This window comes from Aplidium turbinatum, chromosome 14 (genome assembly GCF_918807975.1).
Source record: "Aplidium turbinatum chromosome 14, kaAplTurb1.1, whole genome shotgun sequence".
NCBI classification, from domain to species: Eukaryota; Metazoa; Chordata; class Ascidiacea; order Aplousobranchia; family Polyclinidae; genus Aplidium; species Aplidium turbinatum.
Genome location: NC_137485.1, coordinates 10,048,746 through 10,060,237, shown reverse-complemented (window position 1 = coordinate 10,060,237; position 11,492 = coordinate 10,048,746). Strand labels below are relative to the sequence as shown.

General features: G+C 37.1%; 1 protein-coding gene across 1 annotated transcript; it reads left to right on the top strand.

The window, feature by feature from the left end:
- Positions 1-5,380: 5,380 nt before the first annotated feature.
- Positions 5,381-11,007, top strand: LOC145783693 (DNA-directed RNA polymerases I and III subunit RPAC2-like). The gene is made up of 5 exons (XM_082595582.1): positions 5,381-5,634; positions 8,050-8,144; positions 8,959-9,035; positions 9,464-9,543; positions 10,351-11,007. The coding sequence occupies exons 1-5, from the start codon at positions 5,590-5,592 to the stop codon at positions 10,402-10,404; spliced, it is 351 nt and encodes a 116-aa protein (XP_082451708.1). The 5' UTR covers positions 5,381-5,589; the 3' UTR covers positions 10,405-11,007.
- Positions 11,008-11,492: the final 485 nt, after the last annotated feature.

Here is an 11,492-nt window from a genome sequence, read left to right as displayed (position 1 = left end):
GCGATTTCTCACAAATATTCTGGCAAATCGAACCTTTTTGTTGAAGATCAGTGATGGGCAGTAAAATTGGCCCCGCTACTTAAGAAACAGTGTTCCGGAAGAATCATGCTTATCCCTTCAACTGCTCAACATCTACATCAGTGACATGCCAAAAACTACGTCACACCAGTTATGCTGATGCTAATGATGTGGAACTATTTCAGGGATTGCACTATTTCATTCAAACAAGTAGCCTACCGGTACTGGCATGTGATGGAAGAAGCACTTACAAATGACATGGCCCGAATCGCAGACTATCTGAAGTGGAGGTTGAGATTGAGCCTGGTAAAGATGCTGTCACACCCTTTCACCTTTGCAACAAGGGAATTGTAATGTGGTTACCATTTTGATTACCATCGAAAAAGTTGCCAGTTGCGATGTTTTCTTGAGGAATTGTGCTAATTTTATTTTGGATTTGTGAAAAAAATTGAGCAATTGCAAATTTTTTGCTTGGTTTTGTTTCATTTTCGCAAAATTTTTTGGTTTTAACCGCATTTTGTGTGAACTTGGGCTACTTTTGCGTTTGCTTCATCACTTGTGACAATTAAGCTACTTTTCAATAGCATTTTGGCTGGAAATTTTAAAAACATCTGGCAACCTTCTTCTTCATCTGGCATGGATTGGAAGGAAGCGCCAAGCGGCAGCGGCAGCAGGGTTACCAGGTTGGCTTTTTTCAAGCCAAATTTCTCAAATCTGGCTCTTTTTTAAGGCCTTTGGCTGGAAGATTTACGGTTTGGCTTTTTAACCAGTTAAGTTAATGATTTTTTTAACTTTTTAAGTACTGAACATATAGGCTACCGTACATCTGCAATTTTTCTCGTTGGTAATTCCGTAAAATCCTGACTAAGTGTGAACATTCCAGATAGCAACATCCACCATATTTATGTTGACTTAACATCTGCAGACGTTAAATTGATGTAAAAATGAAGGATTTTGCTGTTTGGGATGTACCCTTGGGTGACTACTGATCAGCCTTGTCTCTCGATTGTCTGAAAAGTAAAAAGCTAATGACGGCAAACATGTTAGATGAAACAGCAGAACGTCCATCAAGGAGATGAAGCGTCAAAGTAGATGCGTTTCTTGGCAATAATAAAGGTCTAGAACAGTTTTGCAACTCTAAATTCAAAACGGCTTTTTCAGCTGTTGGGTGTAGTGTAGATGAAGCAATACTTTCGAAGGATCCTGCTCATTGGACTGAATATGGTGCATTTATTCAAGCTTTACACTTAGCAAAAGGACTTTCAGCAGTCAATGACAGAGCAGAGAGAGGAGTTGCTGTAATCTAGGATTTTAACAAACTCAAACTAAAGATGAAGTCCAACTTCAGTTTCTTTTGCAAGTTGTTACTGAATACAGGAAACTGTTTTCGAAATTGCAACAAGAACAATATTGTCGATAATATCGCTTCTCGTAGTACAGACAGAATTGCATTTTGAAATGAATATTGTCACCAGTGTTCCCTAAGGTTCTAATATTGAGAAAATGAACGAAATTCTGTAGACTGTTCCGTGGTCACAAAAAAGATTGTGAAATCAAGATTTGGACAGATTTCACGAGTCCTAATTTCTTAGAGGGAACACTGATCGTCACATATTTTTTATAGAGCTAATGCTATCATACCTTTAGTGTTAAAATGTGTTTTTTCTAAATATATAACTGCTTTTCTACTTAAGATGGTATGCATTTAGGCCTAATGTTCAGAAAGCAGATCTAGGAAACTATCTTTTCTGCATCTTTTGACACAAAGCCGTAGCCTACAGTATCTCTAGCTCAAGTGGTTTTTGAGATATGCAGATTTGGTATTTTGAGGGAGAGCACAGTAGCCTACTTTAGGGGGGAAGGCCACCGCCACCCCTAAATCAACTTCAAATTTAAAAAAAGTTTGCAGGAGTTATTTTTTCTGACAATCTCACCATTTAAAAGGGTGTCCTAAGTAAAATTCCATTTTAAGAGCCACCTTAATGTACACGAAAAGTGAAATCGTGCAAGACTCAACTGATGACTTGTAGTTTTTTTCAAATATGATTCATGATTTCATGCCAGCACCTAATGTTTCCGCTTATATTTTTGGGTGCACCTTGCAAGGTGAAGAGTGTAATTGCCCCTCACGTCCTAAGTTGTAAGTTTATTTTGAATGTGCAACAGTTTTCTAAAACAGGTTTCTAGGTCTTCAATCAATATTTCACACTCTTTTTAAGAGTGCAAGATTTCTTACTGTTTAATTGAAGAATATTTTGAAGAGACTTTTCTTAGCCAAACATACTTTTGTTCTGGCTATGCTCTCTGCAGTGCACCATATGAGGTAAAAAGTGCTTTGTACTGTTTATTCGTCCATTTAATAACACCAAGTATGTGATGATAACTTGTTTTTAGTACTTGATAGTCATGCTTTGTTTGGCTTTTTTTGGCTCTTTTCAAAAGATATTTGGCTTTTTTATTTTCATTTTGGCTGGAGTTTTAGTCAAGTTTGGCTTTTTTTTGCAATTTTGATCTGGCAACCCTGAGCGGCAGTAGCCTATTGTAGGTTTGGGATTAGGGACTTGGGGTATTCATTATTCAAGAATTGCAGGGTTTGCAGCATGCGGCGTAAGCTGTAAGCACATTCCGGATCATTTGAAAGCAGATATTCTGGCAATTTGGCACAGATTTTAAGTTAATTTACCACCAACAGTCATAAGTGCACTTAGCTTGAATGCATTCAAGGCAAGGCTTGACAAGCACTGGAGCAGCGATCCATTGAAATTTAACTTGAAATCATCTTATGATGTTATGTATTAAGTGACAGTACTATTGTGTATGCATTTTTCATGTATATATCACCGTATTATTTTGGCAGTGGCTATTTGACCGGCGCCGGTCTTTGAATTTGAAACACTATTTGACCGGTCATGACGTCACTATACAGTCACTTTTTTTCTTTTTCTCTTTCAAAGCAAAAGACGAGAAGCGCGCATATAAGTTCTAAATCCAACTATTTTATTCAACTCGGTACGTGGCGCGTGCGATACGTCGCCGGCTCCTACTCTAGAAGGACTGAGTTCGATACTACCCGGAAGCGTTCCTTTTTTATTTATTTGTTTTTAACTAAATTTTGACACGAAGTGCATTTTTGTAGTCAATTTTTAATTTGAGTTGCCTACAGCCCAATTTTTTATATCTTTTCAAATGTCAGTAATAAATAAAGTTAGAGTTTTTTTAATTTGCTGAAATTTGAGAATTTCTCTGGGTAATTTTCCGTTTGTGGCCGTGCTAACTACTGATATATAGCCTACTACATAATTTTTCATTCAGGCACGTTTTAAACCTTTCAAGGTTTTGCCACCTTTTCCCGTTCATTAACGTGCTGGTAGGTCTATATTGACTTAAATGGTTAGTGTCTTTTTCTTCCCGGACGCGTTAATGACGAAAAATAAAATGATTGATTGATGTGACCCCGTGTTTGCCGAACGAAGCATTACATTTTTGCTCTCGACAAGTTAGTTATATACAACGCTTCTTTTAAAAAAATGGTAATGGTATGTAAATGTAATGCAACTCAAATTAAAAATTTACAAAAATGCACTTCGGGTCAAAATTAATTAAAAAAAAGAAAAAAGAACGCTTCCGGGTGGTATCGAACTCAGTCCCTCTAGAATAGGAGTCGGCGACGTATCGCACGCGCTACGTAACGAGTTGAACACAATAGTCGGATTTAGAACTTATATTATATACATACACGCTTCTCGTCTTTTGCTTTGAAAAAGAAAAAGAAAAAAAGTGACTGTATAATGACGTAATGACGGTCAAATAGTGTTTCAGATTCAAAGACCGGCGCCGGTCGAATAGCCACTGCCTATTATTTTCTGGTCCCACTAATATGTCTTCTAAAAGTTTATATATGTTATCAGATGTTATTGACGGTTAGAGTTATTAGTTATTAAACTAGCTGTTAACCTAATTAACAGCAAATGCGTTATGTATATCAGAATGATGAAAAAGCACCTCGGTGCTTACAACATCACATATTATTATTATTACTTTTAATTCAATGTCAAAGGGTGAGGACAAGAATAAGACTTAGTCTACTTTGGTGAAGCTATTATTGATTGATTGAATCTTTATCCTCGGACTGGGAAAGCTTGCAGAGCTTAATCCTGGCAGTTTTGCATACTTGTAGAGGCTTTGAATCACTGACGCAGGCCCGGTCACCGAGATTGACAGAGTGAAGTTTCCAATTGTTGAAGTCTTGTGCCAGGGAATTATTCCATCCATTAGATGCCGCTGAATGGAGAGCAGTCCTTAACATGCGTTGCTCAAGCGCACACCCCGAGAGTCGAACCAGCGACGCTTAATCTTAAAGCTTTTTTGTTCCAGAAGTGTCACACTAACCAATTGAGCTATCGGATAGCGGCAATGACAAATTTCAGCAAATCCACATAGCTTTTAAAAGAAGACTAAATCTATTTGACAGTCTTACATATATCTGCCCAGCAATAACACCCTAGTGCAAATATATTGGAGTTAAATGTTACAATTTTAACTCTAAACACCTGGAAATTGCATAATTTGTTTTTTGACATTTTGCAAAAAAATCAGTCAACAACTGATAAACAAAGGTTGTGGCTATATTTACACTATATAGTGTAATAATAGCCTCAATAGTGTTCCCAGATAAGGAGTTCTGCCCTAATTTGAGAAAAGTTTAAAGCTGTTTAAAACAAAAACTTGTATTTTGGAAATTTTTTTTAGTCCTGGGCAAAGATCAAAACCCTAATCTTATTCCTAACTCTAACCCTTTCCTTAACCCTTCCTTAACTCCTAACTTGGGCAACACCTGATTGTAACCATGGCATTAAGCGTGGAAAAATAGCCACTTCCATAAAAAAAAACAGCTTGGCAGGTATAGCATAGTCTACTTTGCAGTTCTGATTTGATCAGTGTCTTCTGCTATGCTGTTGTCAATTTAGAAAAAAAAGAATGACCCCTAAAGACAAAAAATTGTGAAAAAGTGTAAACCTACTGTATATAGCCTTGAAATCCAGACACCATCCTTCAAAAGAGCAAAGGCTTTGTTCACCTGATAAGAGCTGAAAGCATTTTTTTAAGAAATTCTGCCCTAATTTAAGAAAAGTTTGAAGCTGTTAAAACCAAAAACTTGTATTTTTGAATTTTTTTTAGTCCTGGGCAGAGATCAAAACCCTAACTTTATTCCTAACTCTAACCCTTACCTTAACCCTTCCTAACTTTAATCCTAACTCTGCCAACACCTGACTGTAACCATGGCAACAAGTGTGTAAAAATAGCCACTTCCTTTTTTTAAATGCAGTGCAAAACAGAATAGGCTGGAAACAGTCAAGTAAAGTTGAGAATTTGTTTCAAATAGCTGCAGAAAAATTGATTTGGAAGTGTCTGACTACTCCACTGGTTTATTTTGAATGGTCAAATTAATTTTTCTAACATCGTATATATAGCAGTTATTTGTAGGATACAAACACAATATTTTTGACTTCATTATAGCAATTTTGCAAGAGTTTGCTTTTTGGTTAAAATATTTGATTTATTGCAAAAGACATGGAAACTGTGATTAATGTCACAAGCAAGTTAGAAGTTGAACAGGTATTATATCATGACTTTTTTGTGTGAGTTGTATGTGGCTTGGTTATATTTAACTATTTAATGAATTAAGAAATATTGCAAGCACTTGTGCTCATACGCGCCGACTTCCGGGGGGGCCGAGGGGCGGCGCCCCCCGTAAACTTATGGTCGAGGGGCAACAAAAATGGTTATTACAAGTGGTGTTTCAAAGGTAAAACACTTCGCGAAAGAAATTTAGATCATTTAAACGGACTTTAAGAATGCCGAAAGAGAAAAACAGCCTACGTTGCTCTTGACCGCAAAACAGCAGCTGATCGCATGGCTTTCTCGTACGATATGGAAATTTCACAGTAGATGGTAGAGTAATTTACGCTGCTGGAATAGTCACGTAACTATTCACTGCAATATTAAGTAAACCAGCTAAATTAGAAGCGCTATTTTCAACGAGGTCTTCCCGCTGTGAGATCAATTGTGATTCAACAGAACGCATTGTTTTGTTCGCAATGTGTAATTAAATCGAAAACCGATAAAAGAAAAGGTGTTTAATGGGCTTGGTAGCAGATATTGCCTGCATTAACGACGTCTCTTACCACTATTGTCACCGAGCTAACCTGACATCATTGTTTTATGCGGCCGCTAAGGTTTGACATCGACTTCAACGATCATCGCATGTTACGTAATAAGAACAATTATATCCTACACGCAAAAATAAACAAATCGATCTCTTAAAGGGGTATTAAAGGAAAAACCTGACTTGGCGATTTTCCACGTTCTTTGTGTTTAACTTGCTACCATAAAACGATTTTCAATAAAATTTTGCCCCATTGCGGTCTGACCACCATTGTGCGCGTGCTTTTGTCAGAGCTTTCAAAACGACATTGGCCTGAGCAACGAAGCGTGCGACTGTAAAGAACGTCATAAAGTCTACGTCATAAAGCCTACGTCATAAAGTCTAGCAATCAACCGATCACGCAATAATTGTTACTGCGGGCGATTTGACTGTAGGCTATGTATGTATTTACATCAAAACAGCACATTTTAACATCAAAACAGCAGACAGTTTGCTCAAAACATCAGATTGGTAACGTGGTTTTTGTTATTGCTGGACTTTATGACGTATTCTTGAGCTGTGTTTGCACGTTTTGGTCATTTTGAAAAAAATGAAAATAAATGAAACACTGGACTTTGGGCCTTGCCAGCGCCATTGAAAACAAATTTTTTTGGGTAATTGTTTTTGAAATGTATTCTTGAATGTTCAGTTTACTCATTTTAATGCTTAATTCCGGTTTGAAATTTTCCTTTAGTATGCCTTTAAACCTCTTTCTGTTTTGTCTGGTGAGCTTAGCATATTGCTCAACAAGTGCATAAAGTTTAGAATTGACAAGAAATCATTAAATTTGAAAATTAAGTTCGAATCACTGCAAATAAACGTATTCAAAACTTTTACTTAGGACGACGCCATTTCAAACTCCGTAATCTACGTCGGCAATGATTTTGCGGCAGTAAAAATGCGTTTATTTTGAAAACTGCCGAGCTGGAGACAATAGCTTGTCCCGTGTACAAGTTGAACCTGTCTTTTTGAGGTGACAGTCACTTGCGAACATCTCAACCTATACTCGAGTATATAAAAGACTGTAAAGACTTTCGATAAAAAAACAGAAAAGAAAACACTTCGCCGTTGTTAGCGCTTTGAAGGTAAGCAATTAGCAAAACGAGCGAAACGAGGTTAATAAAACTGATGGCGGGTTTCCAGTCTGCTTAAAATCATGATTTTTTGCGTTTTATTTCGATAACTTCACTGTCTTGGTCGTTGTTATTCACTCCCACGAAAAGGAAATGAATCGGCTTGTTTTCCAACTGTTCCAATTATGAGCTAACAATATCAAAATTTTTACGACAAGGCGTACTACATGCGTAAAACTAATCGTTTCAAGCAGCGGTTCTAATAAATTCGGTTGGCGACCTAGGTGTCAATAAACAAGACAGTAAGCCTAATCAAAGACTATTTTAATGGAGTAAAACAGCGGTATGTTTATGACGTCATCACCTTTCTCGCCCCCCAAAGTTTTTTGAAAAGTCGGCGCCTATGCTTGTGCTAATCATTTATTTTTGGCATAACAGTGCAGTGGTTTGTTTACGTTGTTCTAAACCAGGTTAGGAGATGGTTCAATTAGTTTATGGCCGAGATTCTCTAACCTTTTTGGTTTTGTCTGCCTTTGTTGACTTTCTAAATACAAATTTTTTTTTAGTTTTTTTCAGATTAGATTTCAAGTATTTATCATATATAATATATAATTTATCTTTTTTATTAAAGCATCATTCCTTTGCTGAATGAAACTTTCCCCACTGGTAAATAATACCCCAGCTGTGATCCAATAGCATTAATGTTAGCATTTGGCATTTGTGCAGGGTTTGTAGACACTTTTACTCTTGCAGGTGGTCGACGCAGACCATGAAACATGTTGCACATTTATCATGCATGGAGAAGATCACACATTGGGAAATGCTCTACGATACATCATTTCTAAAAAGTATGAATCTGTTGCAGATCAGCATGATGTACATTCTAGAATCTATCAGCATTGAAAATAATTATATAAATTTAAATTTGGACATTTGAAACGTGGTGGCAAAGTCAGTTAAATATAAGTCTACTACAATTCTACATACAGATTCATTAGGTAAATCTGCTCATATTGTTCATATTGTAACGCAAACTAATTTAGTATGTTTTTTTTTTAAAGAAAATTTGGAAAACTAAAACATGTAAATTTACCTAAAACCAACTAGAAAAAAAAATATATATATATAAGTCTAGAAACTTTTTGAACAGTTAAATACAGCATTTAAAACTTTAGCAAGTCTGCTACACAGTGAGTTTATTTTATTTGAATTCGTATATATCGTTATTTTGTTTTATTTCTTGTCATATAGTTTGTCAACTGTTAAAAATTTATTAAAACACTATCAGTTGGATGTATCACCAATTGATCATTCTCAGGTGGAGCGAATCGGTCGATTAAGAAATTTAATCTATGGATTATTTGCCGTCTTATGCACCAGTTTTAATTTGCTGATTATGGTACTAATCCACTGTTAACAGTGGATCCACTATTGACAGACCAACTTTGTACAAACTTTTTTCTCGATTATCAAGTTGTTAGTGTACGCGGCCGTTTAAAAGATTCACTGTTGTTGCATCCAACTCTAAGTGTGCAAGTCACTGGGTTCATTTGGGTATTCGTTTTCTTTTGATATATATATATATCTGTCATCATAACATCACGTAGTTCATACAGTTTGTGTTAAACGATGCACTCATTGTATTACTTTGTTGTCATACAGCCCAGAAGTTGAATTTTGTGGATACTCGATTCCCCACCCTGCCGAAAATAAACTTAATCTTCGTATACAGACCAGAGGTGAGATTATAATACTGTACGTGTACATGGTAAGAGTCCTTGGACTTTTTTTCATTTTATGATTACACAATTTGATTTGATTTAATATGCCTTTTAAAGGCATGATGTTCATTCAAACGAACATCATGCCTTTTAATATGCTAGATATCGTGCTAAACTCTCTAAAATTTAGGTCTAATGTAAGGTCTAAAATGAGCTAAGAAAACCATCATTCAGCTCCATCACTTGGAAAAAACAACTCAGATCTTTAAGCTCTTAAATGTTGCCAAATCCACTGTTTACCATGTTGTGAATAGATTTAAGAAACTTGGTACATTTGAAGATCGTTTATGAAGTGGAAGACTTCGCACTGCTTGAACAAAGAAACTTGGTTAAGGCTGTTCGAGAAAGGGTGAAGAGAAACCCAATTTGTGTTTCGATTTCAACAGGTGTGTCAGCAACGGAAGTATTGAGAAAGGGATTGGAAGCTTTAAATGACGTTTGTGATCACGTTTTGACGACTTTCGAGGTAAAGCAACCACTTTTTCAAAGGCTTTTCTTTTTGTTTATATATACCTATTTTAGTAAAAACTGTTCTGAGATTCGCGTCAATTTTTTTAATTTCTACACCAAAAACAATATTAATAGATCCAGGACATCTTTGCAGTGAAAGAATGCAAATACATCAGCTATTTTCAATACCTTTTAAAAGCAAGATGTTATGTGATTGTTGTTTAAGCATGCGCACTATGGTGTTGAAACCGTTTACTGCATGCCATTAAGGGATAGTCATACTAACCTGTTGGGTGGTGGCTGACTAGATGACCGCTTGTGGTCTTTCGCTACCATCCTGAATGTACCATAATCTACTAACCAACAGCTGTAATTCATAGTGCATTGTTTTTAGGCCACTTCTTATTCGCTCTGCTTAGTTCTTTATATGTGGCGTTATTGAAACAAAATATATTGACTTGGTTGGTATTGAATCTTCATCCTCGCACTGACAAAGCCTTAATAGGTTATTCCTGGTAGTTTTGCATACTTGTAGAGGCTCTTGACGCAGGGCCGGTTACCGAGATTGGCAGAGTGATGTTTTCCGATTGTTGAAGTGTTGTTGCCGGGAAATTATTCCATTCACTAGGTGCTGCTGAATGAAGCAGTCCTGAAATGCGTTGCTCAAGCGCACACCCCGAGAGTCGAACCAGCGCCGCTTGATCTTGAGCCGAGCTCGTAACCACTGAGCTAACGGGGTGGACTTGTTCGAAATGAGTAGTGTGGTCTGATGCATGATGCGCACTTGTGGACAGAGCAATTCCAAGATGTCTTTTTTTGACAGGGTGCAGCAGCTGACTTCAAATCCAATTCAGAGAATGGAGGAATAGATCAATAAATTCATGAGAAAAAACAAAAAAAAATGTCCAGCGATGGTTCTTTTTCGTTCAGTCTGCTTCCCTCCCGTGGATAAAATTGTCATGGAATGTTTCGCGTGGTGGCTCCTTGAGCATGATTTCAGAAGACTTTAAGCCGGTTCCCACCAGTGACTTAATGCTTGACTATTAACTTTTCCCTTCATACCAATTCTCTTCAACTGCCAATTGTCATCAAAAAGAAAATGTAACAGTCATATGTTAAGCTCGATGACTATCGATTCGGCTCCCCAGTCTTGAAGTTAGGGAACGTTCAAATATTACGTAACGCTTTTTTTCCGAATTTTTGACCCCCCTCCCCCATGTAACGCCAACGTAACGCTTTTTTCAATCCCCCCTCCCCCATGTAACGCTTTTTCACTACGAATTCAGCACAAAAAACTACCATTCCGTACTCGAAAGCGTTACGTAACGTTTTGCTTGAACCCCCTCCCCCCCGATGTGACGCTAGCGTAACGCTTTGCATAAACCCCCCCTCCCCCTCGAAGGCGTTACGTAATATTTGAACGTTCCCTTACTACAGTATTTGTTCGTTTCGTTGTGTAAATAAACTCATTTGAATTGCACTACAAGTTTATTATTGCGAAACAACACAGAAACGCGGTGAAAAAAGGTGTAAAGCTAATGCGCTCATTCAAACACAGCAACAACAATGCGGAGTTGTTTAATTTTCATTTACCCAATTCGACCAGTGGCCTGCGGTGACCATGTTTTTGGGTGTTAACATTTTTTTTATAAAGTTTTAAACACACGCATTCACATCAGTTCGTATTGATATGATCTGAACAGCTATTGAGCAAACTGCAAACCAAGTGTGCCTTTAAAGTCTGCTGAAAAAAGTGACCATCCAAAAAATGGTCACCGTACGCCGCTGAATTCGACGCATGTTTGCTTATAACAAGACAGGTCTAACATCCTATAAGCGGTATGGTGGGTTTTGAACAGTCCCTAAACCTGAAAATCTATGTGCAATCTCCAATGTTCATCGTGTGTGATCTTAAAGTTAGCTATAAGGCGACATAGTATAGGACTGTTCAAATACCGTGTCACG

Bases quoted from the DNA above. Each gene is read 5' to 3' on its own strand.
- LOC145783693 (XM_082595582.1), top strand. From the start codon at position 5,590: ATGGAAACTGTGATTAATGTCACAAGCAAGTTAGAAGTTGAACAG. The intron at 8,145-8,958 runs GTATGAATCTGT...GTTGTCATACAG, and splicing joins CGATACATCATTTCTAAAAA to CCCAGAAGTTGAATTTTGTG. The intron at 9,036-9,463 runs GTGAGATTATAA...CGATTTCAACAG, and splicing joins TCTTCGTATACAGACCAGAG to GTGTGTCAGCAACGGAAGTA.